A 21467-nucleotide genomic window follows, 5' to 3' on the forward strand; every position below is an offset into this window, starting at 1 on the left:
ATGTAATGTCATGTATGACAAACATTAAATTTCTGGGTTAGTGATTAATTCAGCAGACTCGTTCATTGACATTAAAAGGCTTTCTGTGGGCAAACTGGACCATATTCTGTCCTCACGAGAGTAAGCTGGACATTAGCTAAGCTAACAGGCTTCAATTATATTCAGAGACAGGCTCTGAGCTTCAATCTTTATAGTCAACATCCCAACTGTAAGATCCAAAGCACAGACTATGTTACTTGAAGCTTCAAATTTAAGCTGCTAGGAAATGTTTGCCCCTTGCCTTTTAAAACAGTTCCTTTTTGATATTTTTATAAATTTTGTTTTGTTCTAAATTTTTTTTAAATCTTCTTTTTAAAAGAAGAATCTTAAGACTTTTCTTTTTTAGACCTGTTTTTATGAATTATTAATAATTTTGCTCTGTTCTGACATTTTTCAGAAGAATCTTAAGCCTCTTATTTTTAGATGGGTTTTTATAAAGAGTTATGTTGTCATGATAAGTGTGCTGTATAAAAATAATTTATTATAATTATTATTATTTTTTATTGGCTTGATGCTAATGTAACATTGAAAATCCTATTAACAAGCTAGTAGAAGTAAGCATTATTATTATTATTATTATTATTGTTACTACTAATAATGTTGGCTTGATGCTAACATAACATTGCAAATCCCATTAGCAGGCTAGTAGAAATGAGCATTATTATTATTATTATTCTTATTAATAATAATGTTGGCTTGATGCTAACATAACATTGCAAATCCCATTAGCAGGCTAGTAGAAATGAGCATTATTATTATTATTATTGTTATTAATAATAATGTTGGCTTGATGCTAACATAACATTACAAGTCCCATTAGCAGGCTAGTAGAGACAAGCATTATCAAACAGGCCAACAAAAGCCATTTGGAAAGTGATCTACAGGGTTTCTGTATTAAACATGTGTAACGACATGCTTGGAGCATCCACTGTTGAGCTCCCCACCACGGCACAGTAACCACACCCTCTACCCCACCCCCTCCACTGAGACAGCCAAGGAAAAGCAGTGTTCATTAGCATACAAAATCAGGGTAAAACAGACTGAATTAAAGGTGTTTTTGTTTTATATTCTTTACAGCTGCTCTTTCAAAGAGCACAGGGAACTTAATTTAATGAAAGAGAGTAAAATACGTCTCCTTTTACAGACGCTGATCAGATCAGGAGAGAGGAAGATAAAAGGAGAGAGAGAGAGAGAGAGAGAGAGAGAAGCTGAGAGGTGAGTAATAGAACAGAGCTGCTGCAGTAACTGCATTAATGCCTCCTCCTATCTGCATTGCAGGGATTCTTACGCCGGCTGCAGCAGCTGCTTTCTTCCTGTCCTGCGCAGCCAGAGGAGACGCCGGCACGTCCGCCTTGGAGCCGGAGCCCAGCAGTTTGCGTGAACTGTCCCACTCTTCCTTCTGCTCACTCTCCACACAGCTGGCTGGGGTGCGCTTGGTGTAGGACACAGCCGGCGGGACGGAGGGACCCACTGGGAGACCACACACAGACAAACAGACAGAGACACATAGATAAAACTCATATGATGTGTTATGTTCAATTAAAACAACAATAATAATAATGATCATGAAAGTACTGATGGATAGAAACAGTGACCATCTTATTTTTCAGTAACAGAAGTGACAAAGTGATAAAGCATGCAGATTTATCATCACGAAGCAGCGGCATCCACAAATCTCAAATCTCAAAAGTTTGATAAATGAAATATTCACTTAATTAAATAGTACAATTAGAGACGGCACATGAGTATCAGTGGGTATTGGGTACTGAAAATGCTGTATCGTATATGAGCGCTAAAGAAGAATGAATCTGATTCAATCCTGTAACAAATCTGTCCTGAAATATCACGCGCTCGCTTCATATGCCGTGACGTTCATTGTGTTCTTCCCTCGGCAGCAGTCAAGTGTTTAAGTAGTTGAGTATGATCACCTATGTTTTGATGCTCATCTAAGATTTAAGACTTTAAAAAGAATCTGAAGACTTTTCTTTTTAGAAGTGTGTTTATATACTAATTTGTGTTTTGTTCTGGGTATTTCTGGATTTTTAATCTCTTTTCTTAAGAAGAATCTTAAGATTTTTATTGTTAATCATGTTTTAATATATTCATTTTTGTTTTGTTCTAGGTATTTCTGGATTTTTAATCTCTTTTCTTAAGAAGAATATTAAGATTTGTATTATTAAACGTTTTTATATATTCATTTTTGTTTTGTTCTAGGTATTTCTGGATTTTTAATCTCTTTTCTTAAGAAGAATATCAACACTTTTCTTTTTTAGACGTGTTTTATGAATTATTTTGCTTTGTTCTACAGACTCTGGATCTTTTATGAAGAATCTTTTTTTTCTTTTTCTTTGTTTTTTCCCTTTTAGATGTGTTTTATAGATTTTGTTTTGTTCTAAGAAATTCTGGATCTTTTGCAGAAGAATCTTGGAAGTGTTTTTATACATTCTGTTTTGTTTATTTACTGTAAAGCACCTTGAGTTGACGATGTCCTGAGAAGTGTACTAAATGTTAATATTATTTTAAGCTTAAGTGCTTCAATTAACTGATTTTAAAGTGTACTACAAACCTTTATTCCCAAAAAAGTCGGGACAGTATGTGAAACACAAATAAAAGCAGAAAGCAGTGATTTGTAAATCTACTTACATTTGTATTTAAACAAAATAAGAGCAAAGACCTACAACACGTCCAAAAACAGGGGCCATTTAAATCTGGGAATGTTGTGGAATGTTAATCAAGCCATGTAATCACGTTTGGGTATAAGAGGAGCATCCAGGAAGGGCAGAGTCATTTATGAGCAAAGATGAGTTAACAAATAATCCAACAGTTTAAAAACAACATTCCTCAACAAGCAACTGCAAGGATTTTAGGTATTTCACCCTCCAAGGTTTCAGGGAATCCAGACAAATCCCTGTGTGTAAAACCACAACCTCACCCATTCAGACAGTGCTGCGTTTAACACTGGCAAGCTTCTGTCATGGATATCACTGCATGGGCTGGGAATTCATTCACACACTGTTGACAATAAACCCTGCGTTCATCACTGCATCCACAAATGCAAGACTGTAGTATGCACAGCAGAAGCCGGACGTCATATGTCAAAGTTCCTGAACTGCTGCCAACTTCTCTGGGCTACTTGAGCTCATTTGAAATGGACTGATGCACAGAGGAAAAGTGTATTGTGCTCTGATGAGTCAACTTTTCAGATTATGGGAATAATGGACCTTGTGTTCTCCAGGCAAAAGAAGAAAAGGTCTATCCAGACTGTTACCAGTGTGAAGTTCATAAGCTAGGGTCTGTCAGGGTAAGGGGGGTGTATCAGTGCCCCTGGATAACTTGTACATCTGTGAGTTGAACTAGAGAGGTAGGGCGGAGTGTTGGGGCTACACGGCCCTCCAAACGGAGGTTTTTCAGACAAAATACCAAATGGAGTATTAGTAAAAATTAGTACTAGTAAAAGCAAAATCAGCAAGACGGCTGAGCAAGAGACCAAAGAGACCCTTAAATGTGAGAATTTTCTCTGTTAAATAAAATTGATGATAAGTTTTGTATAGTCTTAATGTTGTTTCAGTGTATTATGGTCCTTTTCTTCATAACAAGCATAAAAAATCTCTAATAGTATGCTAATCTCCTGGTATCTAGCTAATTTTCCCGTTCCACCTTAAATAGTCCAGCAGTTCTGACGCCTGAAGCACCAGAATGTAACTGCTGCTCCATTTAAGAACAGGAGGAGCTGAACTTTACCCTCCTCTGCTGTCACTGCAGACTGGCAGGGTCGCCTACAGAGCAGCGCTGGTAGCTGTTAATGAAGTAACGCTCTTTATTTGAGGGTCCTTTTTTGTCGGGAAGATTTTAGCCACTACTCTTTGTAACTCAACTCCAAGGGGTAAGGAGAGACTCGAGAACAAGGGGTAGGGGTCAAAATAAGAATTGGGGTTGGGCCAAAGAAATCTAATGAAAAAATGGTGAAAAATTCTGCTTTCAAAAGTGGATCAACTGATGTTTTTAGTGCACAAACTCTTATTAACTGTTGTTTACAGAACATGTGATGTCACTCACTTGTAAACATGCTCCTGTACATAATTTGGAATGAGTGTATATTTATGAAAAAGCAATAAGACATCAAATAATGGGTTTTTGTGTTCTATTTGATATAGGTCAAACAGATCTCACTAATCACTGATTTCTGTTTTTATTAGCATTTCGCATGCCGTTCCAGCTTTTTTGGGAATTGAGGTTAGTAGCTCTTAAAGAAATAATATTAGATTGGCTTCAATATTGGCCCAAACTCAAGGTTTCAATATGCATGTTGGAAAAGAAAACATGGTTTTTGTGCCATCTCTAATTAAAATATGTAAAAGCCAAGCCAAGCAGGGATACAGTAAAGCCATTCCCTCCTCATGCTGCAAGGTAAGCCCTTAGTGGCTGACGTTCTCTAAAGGGCTGCCAGGCTGTCGGCCAGTAGGGGGCACCAGACACACTGTGACCACACACAGAGAGCTGGAGAGGGAACCGGGGTTTTGTTACTTTACTTGGTTGCATGTCATCCCCACCATGATCACTGAACCGCCGCTGCTGCTTCTGAGTGGCCGATATGCTGCGCTGAACCTTGGAGTGAGCGGGCGACTGGCTGGAGCTGTTGTTGATGTCACTGGTAGGGCGGGGCCTGGGACACAGATTGCTGTTGGACAGAGATTCGCTGCCTTCGAACTGACAAGATCAAGACAGCAACACAGAAAATCAAATTAGTGTTCAGACAAAAGACATTTTTGACAAATAGGTGAGCTGGGATATTCAAGGCTCTCGCTGTGTGAGTGGTGACACTTCAGGATTTGTGGTGTAATGAAGGCACAGACGCAGATAAGCTCACTGAATAAGTGAAAGGGGGCTGCAGGGTGCCACCTGGCATCAGTGCCCTTGGCAATGATTCGCTACAACAGCATATGGAATCTGCTAGATAACACCTGATTACTACAGGATGCTACAGAAACAACATATGTTGATTAGAGGGACTGCAGACCTGCCAATCTTGTTATCTATCTATCTATCTATCTATCTATCTATACATCCATACATATTGCACAAGTATTAACATATGTTATCCATGTAATTACAAGAGTGAAAACTGAAGTTTACAAATATCTATATATGCTGTCTGACCGGTAGGCACCTTCAGCAACAGCCCCATTAGCTCCACTGTAGTAAGGGACGGTACAGGAGATCGTTTGTACCAGCAGCATTCGCACTATACATCACCTCCTCACGATGTCGTTATTGTATACTGAACCATTAAAAGGACAGGCTCACTGAGCACCAGCTGGACATTGTACCTGCCTACTCATATTACTATGCACTGCCACTCTGTTTATACATCTATACATACTGCACTGCCACTGTGTTTATACATCTATACATACTGCATATTGCACTACTTCAGTCTAACCATGCATCGAATAAAACAATCTATCACGCATCAACTTAAAAATTCTATTAACCCATTTATGTATTAATCAAAAGATCTTTCTATTCTTTTAATAAATCAGTTAATCCATCATCCACACATGCATCAATTACATGCATGCACTCATGTTTCAATTAATAAATCCATCCATTCACCACTTGATAGCTCCATCCATGGATTACTAAATCTGCCCATCCATCAAATAGCAGATCAATCCATGCATGCATTCAGTAATAAATCTATCCATCACTCCCCTTCTGCCTGCGCCTCATCCAATAAAACAACACGTTATGAATCCTAAGCTACGATGCTTCACTTCGCCTCCATCACGGCGGTCCGCACAGAGTGGACTTAACTGGAAAAATCAATAGCATACTTCAGCACGCTACTGCCATCATTACTGCAGCATCAGCTCAGTCAGGATGAGAGATAGCACGGAACACTCAGCCAGGCTGGTCCGCTCTGCTGTGGAACAGCTTATTGAAGCTATCTAAGTTATATAATAACTTACATAACTTACATAATAGGACAAAATGACCCACACTTTACCTGACCTGGAGATGATTAGCAACTTTAACGGCAGCTTCTGTTCCTGCTTAGCTACGTTAGCATGTCAACGTTCCCTTTAATGTAAATGTTTAGGTATGATGCATTATGGAAATCCAGCCTCTGACTGGCATAGAAAATTGCTTGGCAAGTCAGCAGTGAACAGGATGTGCAGTACCGTGCAGAGGTCAGAGACCACCGTTCAGTTATATAACATCCAGCCGAAACAGCCAAGTGCAAGTTATATATTTTTCAGCATCAGGAAAAAAAGCAGAAAACATTTTAACGCCTAAAACGGACGCCTTAAGAAACTAGATATTATATTAAATATCCACTCTGTGCCTTTAATACAGCCTCCATTCTTTTTGGCCCACTAGCCTTCAGTTTTTCAAAGAAACCTGCAGGGATATTTGGTGATTTTGTTTAGTCCTTTTTAGATGAAATAAACACTCAACAGACTCTCAGACTCTCTCTCACTCAGCAACATATCAGTGATGTAGCAGCAGTGAATACATTCAGTAAATTATCAAGAGACTTTTAATCAACTGCGTAAATAAAATTAGTTTCTGCTGAATTCAGCTGTTTTTCACTTTATTTGAAGTTCAGATCTGTAGATGTTTAATCTGAGAGGAACTGAACACAAACAGGTTTAATACAGACCATCAACATCCTCAACAAGCTGATACAGACACACTGACGCCATCTGTTAGGATTAGGCCCAGGGTGAGGGTTAGGACTGGGTTTTGGATTGAGGATAAGGTTAGGGTTAGGATTAGGCCCAGAGTGAGGGTTAGGACTGGGTTTTGTATTGAGGATAAGGTTAGGGTTAGGCCCAGAGTGAGGGTTAGAGTTAGGTTTTGGATTGAGGTTAAGGTTAGGATTAGGCCCAGAGTGAGGGTTAGGACTGGGTTTGGGATTGAGGTTAAGGTTAGGATTAGGCCCAGAGTGAGGGTTAGGACTGGATTTTGGATTGAGGTTAAGGTTAGGATTAGGCCCAGAGTGAGGGTTAGGACTGGGTTTGGGATTGAGGGTAAGGTTAGGATTAGGCCCAGAGTGAGGGTTAGGACTGGATTTTGTATTGAGGATAAGGTTAGGGTTAGGCCCAGAGTGAGGGTTAGGACTGGGTTTTGGGTTGAGGTTAAAGTAAGGGTTAGGATTAGGTTTGAGGTTGAGGTTAAAGATAGGATGAGGGCCTAGGATAGGACAGGGTGGTCTACCAGGTCTTGCCCAGTTGTTATGAGGCCCATTTACTCTACATCTTAATTTTTTTGAACTCCAGTTTTAGGCAACTTTTGTTTGGTCACTTATTTCCCTTTAACTTTCTCCATCCTTATTCAAATGGATTATTTATCATCTCCTTAGAAATACTTCCTCAAAAATTCATAATTTGGCCTATATGGCCATTTTGACCGGAAATCAACTAAATGAGCAGCTGTCTCTGACTTCAGCACAGCACTGTTCATCACCACAATAATCTCTGAAGCTATTATTAACACAGTACCACACATTTCCTCTCACACACTAACCTCTGGAGTTTTTCTGCCCAATAGGAGGTACGTAGCCATGACCTCATCGTATTTCTGTCCCACGAGGGCCTCCGTGATCTCATCCTTCGGGAATCCCATCGTCACCATCAGTTCTGAGGAACACACCACAAAGAGATGAGCTCCAAAGAGACGGTGCCACTTTCAGCTTTTCACTTTTCATGATCGAATCACTTTCTTTTACTCAAAAGCCCAAATTGAGGGAACAAGTTACCTAAACGGCTAATGCTGGCATTACTGAGAGGAGGCACACGCTTAAAAAGGATGACAAAGGTTCTATATAGCACCAAAAACGGTTCTTCTAGAAGAACACATCTATACAGAAGCACCTACAGCACATTCTCCATCAATCTGAAGAACGCTTTGACGATGCAAAGAACCCCTTAACCATGCAAAGGGTTCTTTGAGCATTCATGGTTCTGCATAGAACCATTTTCTTTACTAAAGAACCCTCTGAAGATCTATCTTTTGTAAGAGTGCAGGAAACAGACTGAACTGAGCCAGTATGATTCAGCCATCAGCTCCCTACCAAGTTTTATTTACTGTTTACCACATTAGGGTTTTTGGATGAAGTCCGTCTTGGAGACTCTGTCCAAATGGTCCCAAGCCAACAGAAAGGAAGGTTCTAACCAACAACTAACAATGGGTAGACATGACGTCAAGTAGGCCAACAGATTACAGTGCTTGTCCCCACCACAAGATGGCGAAAACGAGCCATACACGCTGTGACCTTACTGAAAAGGCCACAGCGCTTCTCAAATGAGCCGGATTGAATAGAAATCGACCCGAATTCTGCAATTCAACGAACGTGCAGCAACAAAAACGTTCCTAATGCACTTCTAACTCCTATTTCTCAGATGAGAAACAACAAAAATCACAGGGTAACCCACCAATTTGGAATGTACCGATTTGGAATGTACTCTGGTGCTGAAGCAGGGAGCTGAAGGAGACACCAACTGTAAACCATAAATACATAACAAAATTCATGCTGACATATTTTTGTTTTTTAACAATGCATGCGCTGGGATATTATAAATAATAGCCAAGGTCATTCATCACAAATACACACAAATTAAGAAGACTTTGAAGACATGTCAGTTAATAACATATTCAAAAATGCAATCATTACAAAAAACCTAATAATAAACAGGCTTGATTTGTGTCTTCTCTGAGAACAGTGGAGTGTTTTTCCTCTGAAGCTATATACTGTCACGTAATATATATCTGATATCTTTGTTAGTGCTGTAAAAGATGACGATGTAGATCTGTTTCTGAGCCTTTTTGCTTTGGCAAGTCGCACTACAGCCCTACCAGATGTTTTTATACGCTCTGCAGGAGAATAACAGTGAACGGAAGTGTTTTATGACTGACAGAAGAAACCATGATTGCTTAACCAAATGTCGAAAATGAACACGTGCTGTAAATTCGAAAAACATATTTTACCCAGTGACCACTGAAATGACCAAAGCGAGCTTCTCTGACTCGGTATGAATTATCACATATCAGGCACCTGAGCTGCTCTTTGTGTGGCGTCTTGTTAAACTAACATTCTCAAAACTGATCTGTTAAGTAAACATTAGATGAATCATGAGGGTAACTGCAACTCAACTCTTAAAAAAGATGGTTCTTCAATGGTTCTTTAGTAAAGAAATGGTTCTATATAGAGCCATTAACACGGAAAGGCCCCTTTGCATGATTAAAAGGTTCTTTACATCATGAAAGGGTGCATGGATGTGCTATAGACGGTTCTATATAGTATCCAGAAGGGTTCTACTATTGTTACAAGCCTGACACCGTAACAATAGAAGAACCCGTTTGGTTGTTGGGCGCTATTTAGAACCATTTTTAAAAAGGTTCTACAGCACATTCTCCATCAGTCTGAAAAAACCCTTTCATGATGCAAAGAAGCCTTTAATCATGAAAAGGGTTCTTTGTGTGTTCATGGTTCTCTATAGAACCATTTTCTTCACTAAAGAACCCTTGAAGAACTATCTATTTTAAGTGTGAGGTTACATGTAGAAGGTTGAATGAAAAAATTTGACTGGACATTGATTGCGTTATTTTTCTGACATATTAAGTAAGCACTGACCGATCCTCTTGTTGTCCTTAAAATCAGGTTCTGGTTCTGTATAAGGCTGCAGCTCCTCCTCCTCATGGCCCACGTTCATCCATCTATCCTTCATGACTTGCTAACAAAACAGATCAGCCATAAAGTCAAAGACATGCTGGTGTCAACATGAGATTAAAAAAATAAAACGTTATGTGAATCAATCACAGTACGAAGATTTGGTGGAAAGAAAATCCAGGAATTTTACCTCTAAACTGCCACGTTTGATGGGGTTCAGCACCAAGAGCCTCTTGAGCAGGTTCTCACAGTCCGTGGACATGTAGAAGGGGATGCGGTACTTTCCTCTCAACACTCTCTCTCTCAGCTCCTAAAAGGGTTCGATCAGTACAGTATAAAGAACCGAAAGACAGACAGACATTCTCCACAGCCAAGCTTGCTTCTGTAGTACCTTCTTACACTATACTTTACATTTCAATAGGAATGTTGTACTAGAATACACTATATGGACAAAAGTATTGGGACACCTACACATCCTATTCTAAATCCATAGGCATTAATATGGAGTTGGTCCCCTTTGCAGCTCTAAAAGCTTCCACTCTTCTGGGAAGCTTTGTACAAGATGTTGGAGAGTGTCTGTGGGAATTTCTGCCCATTCATCCAGAAGAGTATATGTGAGGTGAGGCACTGATGTTGGACGAGAGGGCCTGGTTTACAGTCTCTGTTCTAGTTTATCCCAAAGGTGTTTGATGGGGTTGAGGTCAGAACTCTGTGAGGGCCAGTCAAGTTCTTCCACACTAGGGCTCCCGAGTCGCGCAACCGTCTAAGCGTTGGCCCTGTTATCAGGAGATCGCGAGTTCGATTCCTGGTGATGCTACAGCTGTCCGTAGCCGGGAGTCCAAGAGAGCACAATTGGCCTCGCTCTCTGTGGGTGATATTAGTCAGCGCAGGCGTCTGTTAGCTGACGTAACAGATCTGGCGGTTGGCGCTTTCCTCAGAGTGCGTTCAGCTGTCCAATGACGTTGCGTGAGCGGCAGTTCGAAAAGATGCGGTGGAGCTTCACAGGTCTCGGAGGAAGCCTGTGTTAGCCTTCACCCTCCTAGCGTTGATAGCGTCGTGTGATTGGGGGAGTCCTAACTAGCGGGTGGAATTGGAGACGACTAAATTGGGGAGAATATTGGGTAAAAAATGATAATAATAATAATTCTTCCACACCAAACTCACCCAGTCAGGCCTTTATGGAGCTGCTTTGTGCACTGGGGCTCAGTCATGCTGGAACAGAAAAGGTTCTTCCCCAAACTGTTCCTACAAATTTGGAAGTGTACAGTTGTCCAAAATGTCTTGGTGCTGCAGCATTAAGATTTCCCTTCACTGGAACTGAGGGTTCTAGACCAACCCCTGAAAAACAGCCCCATAGCATCATCCCTCCTCCATCAAACTTTACAGCTGGCACAGTGCAGTCAGGCAGGTAACGTTCTCCTGGCATTCGCCAAACCCAGACTCGTCCATCAGACTGACAGACAGAGAAGCTGGTTCATCAGCCCACAGAATACGTTCCCACTGCTCCAGAGTCCAGTGGAGGTGCTTTACTCCACTACATCCGTCGCTTGGCATTGTGCTCGGTGATGTAAGGCTTGTATGCAGCTGCTCGGCCATCATGAAGCTCCCGGTGCTCAGTTTCTATGCTGAGGTTGATGCCAGAGGAGGTTTGAACTCTGCAGAGTGCTGGAGACTTTTATGCTCTATGCTCCTCAGCACTCGGAGACCTGCTCTGTAACTTTACATGGTCTAACATGTGGCTGAGTTGCTGTGGTTCCTAAATGCTTACACTTTTCAATAATACCCCTCACAGTTGATTGTAGAATATCTAGGAGGGAGGAAAGTTCACAAACTGAGTTGTTGCAATGGTGGCATCCTATTACAGAACCATGCTCAAATTCAGGTCTTTAGAACAACCCAGTCTTTCACAAACGTGTGTAAAGACAGACTGCATGGCTGGGTGCTTGATTTTATAGACCTGTGGCAATGGGACTGAATGAAACACCTGAATTCAATGATTAAGAGGCGTGTCCCAATACTTTTGTCCACATAGTGTAACTATGTTTTAGACCCCTGTGAATGCAGAAATCTGGTTTGGTAAATTTTTCCACAAAGATGGAAATGTACATTTGTAAAAAAAAATGTACATTTTACATTAAAATGGCCTTGTTTAGCCTCTTTAATAGTTGCATACAATAAAAAGACAAACTGTTAATCACAGTGATTTATATGTGTTGTGAAAATATCCTTAAATGTTACATTTTGCTGCAATGTAGCCAGAAGGTCACCTTCAGGTTCTGTCCATCGAAAGGTAGCGATCCACTGACGAGGGTGTACAGGATGACCCCTAAACTCCACACGTCCACCTCGGGCCCGTCGTACTTCTTGCCCTGGAACAGCTCGGGGGCGGCGTACGGAGGGCTGCCGCAGAATGTGTCCAGCTTGTTGCCCTCGGTGAACTCGTTACTGAAGCCAAAGTCGGCAATCTTGATGTTCATGTCAGCATCTAGTAACAAGTTCTCAGCCTTGTTTGGGGAGAGGTGGTGAAGAGAATGAAGAGGGGAGAGGTGTGGGCACTTAGGCCGGACTTCGAACTGACTTATTAGCAGCTACTGAATTAATACTAATGCTAGTACAAACTAGTGGATCAATTTAGCCTGGATTGCATGAAAAATACCTAGAATAGCAGATCATACCTGTCTAGAATGACTTATTTCAGTATATGAAAAGGGTTCAGACACTTCATATACAGGCGTATATAAACGTATATAAACCTCTAAGTCCAGTAGCTTTTGATACAAACCTCAACCAGAAAACTTACCTTAAGGTCCCTATGTACAATTTTCTTCTGATGGCAGTACTGCACTGCAGACACAATCTGAAAAACACCAGATACCTGTATGTAACATTCTGCAGGTTATCTCAGAGACACATTTCAATAGTTTTTAACCTGCCTTCGCCAACTTTGACTCGCCCCTTGGTCATACGTCACACCTCTGTTACAAAACTGGCTACTGGCAGTACAAGGGGAGGACGAGACAGTGAGGAGTGGACTTTTCGAAGGGAGTGCACTTAGAGGGACAGCCACAGTGTGCCAATCAGCTAGCCATGCAAACTTTGCACTGCAAAACATTTTTTTTTAACATAATCAGCATTTGTGAATAATTGGTGTAGAGCAAATGTTTTCACTTTCAACCTTTATCAGTTCCAGAGTTTAAAGTTTTTTTTTTCCACTGTGGAAACTAAATGGGTAGAATGGTCAGTATCCATATTCATTTATAGTTCAATGTCCGTAGCCATTTAAACCACTTTGTTACCTTCCTAAAACCCTCCTCACTGCTGCCATTTGTGGATATTATAAGTTTACGCCACCTCTATGACACCAGAGCACAAAAACAAAAAAATCATTAAAAATGCCTGGACATCCCTAAATGTACTACTTCTAATACTAAAAACGAAAATATTCTCAGATATTTTAAGACTTTACATTTTTCAAACCTATTTTGAGACTTTAGAAGACATTTTAAGGACTCTTGTAACAGTACTGTACACTGTAACAGTATACTGTGGCTAGATGCTAGCTAGTAGCACAGTGAGACAATTCTTCAAAATTTGTTCCTACAGTGAAAAAACAATTAAAAAGCAATGAAGAATTCAGACCTTAGAGATTTTACAAAGATGGATATGCTATGATCCATTTAAACCCAAGGCATTTATTGAGATAGTAATAAGCTAAATATATACATAATCATCGTTGACAGGGCACTACTGGGAGGAGTCTGTGCCAAACCCTAAATTTATACTTGCAAATAATTCTGTTTTTAAAAAACTCTTTTTTTTTATTTCTTTTAAAGTGATGTTGACAGATCATGAGTTTGATTTGTAAGCAAAAAAGAAAAAAAAAAAACTTTCTTCAATAAACGCTGTCCCACATTTTCATGTCTCTACCGAAGTTTTAGCATGTGAAACACAGATGTTCTGCAGTAAAATAAACTGTTTTTTGTGTTTTAATGAAAAACATGATGATTTTATGTGTGTACAGCTATTCATCGCTGTGTTTGCTGGTTTCTGAGTTCTCCTCAAAATAACCTAAAATTCTCACGACCGAAACAGTCACTACTGAAACACTTGGTGAAGTTTGGGTAGAGTTACGATTGTTTTGCTAGAGACAAAATGGAACATTCAATCATTTGTTTAGATAAAATAAACATAATTAAGGTACAGCGTCACTCAAAGCAAAAGGACCTCAGTCTGAAGTCCAAATCAGTCAAAAAATATAAAATGTGTTTTCATTTTAGACTTTAAACCAATTTGGTAGAATCATCCATACACAACATTCAATAACTTCTCAAAAATGATTTCTACCTTTTTATTTAAAATGGCAATAAGCAGAGAACGTCTGGCTGTCTGAGGAAACACAACGGCCTGTATTCAAAACCTGGAAAAGGGTGGGCTGCACTGGAAAGGTGAGGCAGGACGAGCTAAAGTCACAGAGAGGCAGCTGCTGGTCTACGCAGTGCAGCAGAAGTGCAGCATTAGAGCGTGAGGGAGGCGGCGTGCGGTGGACACACACACACACACACACACACACACACACACACACACACACACGCACCACCACCTCTCTGATTCACTGTCCTTATTAAAGCTAATCAGGCCGAGACGCTGCCTGTCAGCAGCAGGTTCACACGCGGCTCACGCTGACACGCCGGTTACGCGCTGACTCACGTTTCCTCTGAGTCACAGGACACAGAGCAGCCATTGATGTCCGGGAGAAGCAGTCACAGCAGCCGAAGCTGTGCTGATCTGCAGATCTGCTGCTAATGAATAAACCTGAGGGCTAAAGACCTCTAATACACCGAGGACTGACGGACGATGTAAATGACCATTTAGGAGTTCTTTAAATTAGTGTAAATTTATCTTAAGACCACTAGATGTCAGTCTAAAGCAGGGGTCTCAAACTCAAATCACCTGGGGGCCACTTGCCAGGTGGCCTTTTCCAAGGCACGTGGTTGAAAAAAAGGAAAAAAAAAAAGGCCCCATATTTCTTTTGAACTGTATGACTTTGGAGGAATGATGCATATAATCACCTGGAGGCCACTAGCCTTGGAAAAGACCACCTGGCTAGTTGCCCCCAGGTGATTTGAGGGGCTGCAAATTAGCTTAAGCTAGATGCCCCATACACTTCACGTGTTACATTCTATGTAGCAATGTTTATCTGTATTGTCCCTGTCAAATAAATAAAATACATTTAAAAATCTGAATTGTATAAGCTTTTTCATCTATTATTTTACTTCATACTGCAAACAATAATGTATCCAATATTTTATTTCTTATATGAGTTATAACTACATTACATATACAGCGATTTGTGCGCAACTTAATCAGTGTGTATTAGAGATTCCACCATCACCACAAACCACTACTACTGCTATTATTGTTAAAATGATTATTAATAGCTATACTCGTTATAGTAGTTATAAACTCTCAAAAAAGATGGTTCTTCAAGGGTTCTTTAGTAAAGAAAATGGTTCTATATAGAACCATGAACACTCAAAGGACCCTTTGCATGATTAAAGGGTTCACTACATTGTGAAAGCGTTCTTCAGATTGATGGAGAATGTGCTAAGTTCTATGTAGAACCTTTTTGCACCCAAAGGGTTCTTCTATTGATACGATGTCAAGCTTATAACAACAGAAGAACCCTTTTGAGTGCTAGACAGAACGCTTTTGATTGATAGAAAATGTGCATGGATGTGCTATAGACAGTTCTATATAGAACCTTTTTGAGAAGGGTTCTATATAGCACCAAAAGGTTTCTTTTCTAATTATAAGCTTGACATCATAACAATAGACATACAAAAAGGTTCTATGCAGAACCATCTACAGCACATTCTCCATCAATCTGAAGAACACTTTCACGATGCAATAATGCAAAGGGTTCTTTAAGTGTTCATAGCTCTATATAGAACCTTTTTCTTTAATAAGGATCCCTTGAAGAACCATCATTTCAAGAGTGCAGTAAAATAGTTCAGATGAATCAAGCAAACGTACATTTAACAGTAGTATGTTTGTTGTTTAGCTGCACAAAACAAAAACAAAACAAAACAAAACAAAACAGGATTTGCAGGAGGGACTGAAGGATAATGTCCATCTATGATGAGCCGTATGAAGCTGTCCTGTGGGCTGGATGTGGCTCGTGGGCTGGTAGTTTGAGACCCCCAGTCTGAGGAGGCGAAGCTGGATGAGGTGAGGTGACCTAACTGTAGGTTGGTGATGCTTTACCTGCCGAAACTTTGCTCGGGCCTCCTTCTCTTTCATCCTCCCGTGAGCCACCAAGTAGTCAAACACTTCACCTACGACGAAGAGACAGTTTTACCTGAGCGTCAAATTAAAAGCATGAGAAAAAATTCATTTTACTACATTTGTGACCTGCAAATTAACGGTTGTTTAATTTTCATCAACTAAAAACCCATTTAAAATGCGATTTTGAGGAAATCTGCACTTTCCTGGAGTTCTACACATCTCACATCCCCCTTTCCAAAAAAAGAACAGAACCACATACGGAACAGCTGGATCCAGATCTGAGCAGCGCTCTGACAGTGTTTCATCTACACTCTTAAAAAAGATGGTGCTTCAAAGGTTCTTTAGTAAAGAAGTGGGTCTATATGGAACCATGAGCACTCATATAGAGGGTTCTATATAGAACCACTTTGAAAATGGCTCTATAAAGCACCCAAAAGGGTTCTTCTATTGTTATGGTGTCAAGCTTGTAACTAAAGAAGAACCCTTTTGGGTGCCATATAGAACCCTTTTCAAAAAGGTTCTATACAGAACCGTGAGCACTCAAAGAAACGTTTGCATGATTAAAGGGTTCTTTGCATCATGATAGGTTCTTCAGAACGCTAAAGAATGTGCTGCAGATGGTTCTATATAGAACTGTTTTGAAATTGGTTCTATATAGCACCCAAAAGCGTTGTTCTATTGTTACAGTGTCAAGCTTGTACCAACAGAAGAACGCTTTTGGGTGCTGTATAGAACCCTGTTCAAAAAGGTTCTATATAGAACCGTGAGCACTCAAATAACCTTTCGCATGATTAAAAGGTTCTTTGCACCATGAAAAGGTTCTTCAGACTGATGTAGAATGTGTTGTATATGGTTCTATATAGAACCGTTTTGACAATGGTTCCATATAGCACCCAAAAGGGTTCTTCTCTTGTTAGTGTCAAGCTTTTCAAAAAGGTTCAGATTTATGCACATCTTCCATCAATCTGAAGAACCCTTTCATGATGCAAAGAGCATTTTAATCACACAAAGGGTTCTGAGTGATCATATATCTATATAGAACCATTTTCTCTACTAAAGAACCCTTGAAGCAGCATCATTTAAGAGTGTAGAGATTTAAGTTACCTTGTTAAAATAAAGTTTCAGTCTTAGTTTTAATAATTCATTCTAAACACGTTTATTGCGTCCCGTTGTTTACAGTGCTGTCAGACTTCAGTTAAGATAATAATTTAATTAACTCACCTCCGCTGGCATATTCCATCACTAAATAAAGCGTCTTCTCCGTCTCGATTACTTCAAATAACTTAACTGCAAATGAAAGAAACAGGAGACATGATTACACAAAGCACTGCAGCTGAGAACGTGGTAGAACACAGAACTATACTGGAAACTAATCCCTCCATAAAATGTAAATATAACGAGATTAAGCAGTGATGGGCATTTTGGGCAAACAAACTGCTGTTTTGGAGTGACTTAACCCTTTTGTTGCCATATGGAGGCTAAAGCAGAGAGCTAATAGCAGGTTGTACAGTGATCTGGCTGTGTGTTTGTGCTGTATTTCTGGGTTGTGGGCTGTTAGAGCTGGTTTCTCTCACTCTGGCTAGTGATGGCAGGTTCCTCTGAGTGTTCCGGTGTGTGAATCATGTCGCTATTTTAACCCTTTGTTTAAAAATGTAGAGATGTCATAGTAGCGAGCGGGTTTTGGGTGATTTTGGAGCTGGATTTCTGGCTGATGGACGGTCACAGGTGGATGAAATCACTCTGGATGGTGAGGCAGAGTCTGATGAGTGATCTGATGTTGAATCACGTCACTGTTTTAACCCTTTGTTGGAATATGAAGGGCAAAAACAGAGCAAAAATATCAAGATTTTGGGAGATTTTTCTGAGCCGACTTACTCACTGATGCTGACGTTGCAGCCTGAAGACGTCACGCTAGCTGGTCAGAGCCGTGTCTATTAAATGTCCTGATATATGTATCAGGTCTGTAGCTTAAGCCATTCTGAAGCTATGAAGACTAGAAGTGACGCACGTTTTTGCCCGCAAATTGCAGGCTTCAGGTTCTAACGGTAAAGTGAGTCACGAAATCAATTTGCAAAAATTAATGAATCAAATTTTCCATCTACACACAAACAGTTTTGATAATCTAATCTTGTCACTTAGGCCATGGGCATCTCAGAAACTCTTAGCTGTAAATAGATTGTTATACTGGATCAAATTAAAACCTACATGGCTCAATTCACTTAAACAAGCAGAGAGAACAGACTCAGTAAAGTGAAGCACACTGCCCATCACTAATGAACAGCTCAGAATTAAACTCTTAAACTCCACGGTTCCACAACACACTTCGTCATGTTCTTTACTTCATAACTCATATTTCATAAGCTGCATTCAAAAGGTGGGTTTAATATGAGAGCTGTGACTCTCTTCTTTCCAGACAAACAGACGAGTAATGTAAATATTTGGATATCTAATGAAAATGTGGCTTCAAATAAGCCATATACTGTGACTGTAAGCTACAAAATACGAAATACAATTATGTAAATTCATATTAAACACAAACCTGAACTCCAATGTGTACAAATCATACACATCAAATGAAAGAGCCGGTTCTTGGGATTGTGAATATATACATTGTAATTCTGTAAGACGATCCAACTCTGAGTTATTGCAGAGAATATATAACTCTTGTCAGAACAAAACCTCCCCAAAATGGTAACTTTACAGGAGAGGGAAAAAACCTACTTTACTTTAATGTAAGTCAATGGAACCAGACTTTTTTCCAAGTCATTTTGGGCCAATTCTTTTGGTTCATTCGTCATGAAATTTACACACAATGTAAAGGACAACAGACATTTTCAGATTATGCCAAAAACTGAAAAACGACAAAAATGGAGATTTCTTCCGACAGCAGTGATATGCCATTCATTAGCACTGTATTACAACATTTTTTATTAGACCTCAACTTCAGGCTTTTTTAAGATAAAATATAATAATAAGGCACATACCTATATTGGGATGATTTAAGATCTTCATTATTCGGACTTCTCTAAAGAGCTGTTGAAGGAAACAGTGAGAAATTAGTACTGTGGTCATTCCTGGCAGAAATGAAAGGTCATCAATAAAGGGTGGAAACAATTCTACTTGGCAAAGACATTTCATCTTAATGCTCACTCAAGCACACGTTCAAAAACCAAGACAAATATTTACACCTCATTTAAAACCGTGCTGCTGATTTTCACTGACCTCTGCTAAACAAAACCGGACTGTCCATTAACCAACTCAAAATGATGAGGCTTAGGCTACGTTTACACAGCAGGTAAAAGTGGCTCAAATCCGATGTTTTTCCTCAAATGTAACACAGACATGTCATTTGTGTCTGAACAGATAAACACACTGAATCTGACGTTTTCAATTCCAATTTGAGACGCTTTCATATGTGGTACTGAAATCCGATCCGTATCCTAAATGCGGCAATGCGACTCAGTCCGAACTGCAATTCATGCAACTTTTACGTCAATCCAACTTAACACTCATGATAATTTTGCGCTGCTGAGACTCAAACATTTAGGCCGATGATTCTGTACCAAAAAATTAGAAGAGATTAGTCCAAAACCCTCCGTGTTTGAAGGGATTTTGAAAGAAATGTCCGAACGCGGCTGGAGGAGAACGAGGCTGCAGCGTCAGAGAACAGTTAAAGTCTGAAAGCAAAGTTTAAATAATCCGAGGACGCGAGCCAAAGAAGTGACCGCGCCCTTTTTACGGTGAGCTGGAATAGATTCTGGGTGATGAGCCCAGCTGTCAGTCAGTGAAGCTTCATGATGGCTCCTTTGATGCTGGTGAAGATGAAGCTGATCCTCCGGGAGCGACTGGCGTTCGCTGGCAGCCGTGATTGTTTACCTCTGGATGAGCCGTGAAGCTCTGTTCTTTTACTCACGCGGGTCGGTTTAGGAGCTGATCTGTTCAGACTGATGTCGCATACAGATCACATTTAAAAGACAATGTGAACAGCCAAACAAAAAAAAAAATCGGATTTGGTGAGAAAATCAGATTTGGGCCACTTTTACCTGCTGTGTGAATGTAGCCTAAGACCCATGTTTCATGGCACATGACACAAGGCCCGCGGGCCAAGTCTGGCCCGTGAGACAGTCCTATTCGGCCTGAGAAATTATTTTAACTCTCTATTATTATCTATTATTATTAGCTCATTTCACCATTAGATGCACAACACTCCCCAGCATGCACTGCAACACAGTATCCGTTCTGACCCCCTTCTCCCAACAACAATCTCTGGGCCAGTGGTTACGCAAACAGAAAAGATGCCTGGTGTCTAGATCAAACAGGCAGTTTTAAAAAGAACTACCTAAAACCTTTTATTTAGAATTATTTTTGAATTATGTAATTACTGAATTATTGAAGTATTTAATAAAAATAGTGGTTGAGTTTGACCCCCCTGGTCTAAGAAATGACAGAAAAAAAAACATACACAGAAAATCTCATTTCACCATCCTGATCACAGCTCAGAAACTCATAAACAGCAGCAGAAACACCCATATAAATATGTATGCATGAACACATTTAATATTCTATCAGATATTATACTGAATATTCAAATATTCTCTAAGGATAAGAAAAGCTTGAGAGTTTTTAGTTTGCTTTTCGATGTGATTGTGTAAGTTCTATTAATTTATTTAGCTTTTTTGTGTGTTTCAATAAAACGTATTTTCAATACAACAAGGTAATAAAAATACCTTATTGATAAATAAATATTTTTACAGAAAGGTACATCAAATGCCAATCCACCCAATCTGGGAACACAAGCGGTTGCAGGTGCTGTTAGAACGTGTCAGCGACGAGCGGTGCAGCGAGTGACCACAGTTCATATTCTACAACCACTTTATAGCAGAGCGGGTGCTGATCTCAGCTGTGTCTGTCTTAACGTCGGCACAGTCTGTTCGTTCTGCTAGCTACCAATCAGAAGCAGCGGAAAACCTCTTTGTACTGCACGGGGCGAGGTATCCGCTCAAATTAGAACAACACTACATCTAACGATCATGGAGAGTCTGGTGGGTTTCGTCGCTCAACATGGCCAAGAATCACCTGCTTCAACAGCGAGAGGCCATTTCACTGACATCAAAATGGCAAGCAGTTTATTTAGATGCTCTTTAGATATACTATAAACACCGATCAGGCATAACGTTCTGACCACCTCCTTGTTTCTACGCTCATTGTCCATTTTATCAGCTCCACTTACTATATAGGTGCACTTTGTAGTTCTACAGTTACAGACTGTAGTCCATCTGTTTCTCTGCATACTTTATTAGCCCCCTTTTACCCTGTTCTTCAGTGGTTAGGACCCCCATGGACCCTCACAGAGCAGGTACTTTTTGGGTGGTGGATCATTCTCAGCACTGCAGTAACACTGATGTGGTGGTGGTGTGTTGGTAGTTTGTGTTGTGCTGGTCTGAGTGGATCAGACACAGCAGTGCTGCTG

General features: G+C 40.1%; 1 protein-coding gene across 1 annotated transcript in view; it reads right to left on the reverse strand.

Moving 5' to 3' along the window:
• Window positions 1-21467, reverse strand: part of LOC118816733 (serine/threonine-protein kinase MARK1-like) — a 96297-nt gene that overhangs the window by 11940 nt on the left and 62890 nt on the right. The window contains exons 4-13 of the mRNA XM_036583292.1: window positions 18982-19030; window positions 17219-17284; window positions 15977-16047; window positions 12513-12569; window positions 11980-12216; window positions 9903-10022; window positions 9677-9776; window positions 7570-7682; window positions 4590-4746; window positions 1328-1509 (exon numbers count right to left, since the gene is read on the reverse strand). Coding sequence (XP_036439185.1) covers window positions 1328-1509; window positions 4590-4746; window positions 7570-7682; window positions 9677-9776; window positions 9903-10022; window positions 11980-12216; window positions 12513-12569; window positions 15977-16047; window positions 17219-17284; window positions 18982-19030 — 1152 coding nt within the window. The remainder of the gene's footprint in view (window positions 1-1327; window positions 1510-4589; window positions 4747-7569; window positions 7683-9676; window positions 9777-9902; window positions 10023-11979; window positions 12217-12512; window positions 12570-15976; window positions 16048-17218; window positions 17285-18981; window positions 19031-21467) is intronic.

The sequence above is a fragment of the Colossoma macropomum genome, unplaced genomic scaffold, assembly GCF_904425465.1.
Source record: "Colossoma macropomum unplaced genomic scaffold, Colossoma_macropomum, whole genome shotgun sequence".
NCBI lineage: Eukaryota > Metazoa > Chordata > Actinopteri > Characiformes > Serrasalmidae > Colossoma > Colossoma macropomum.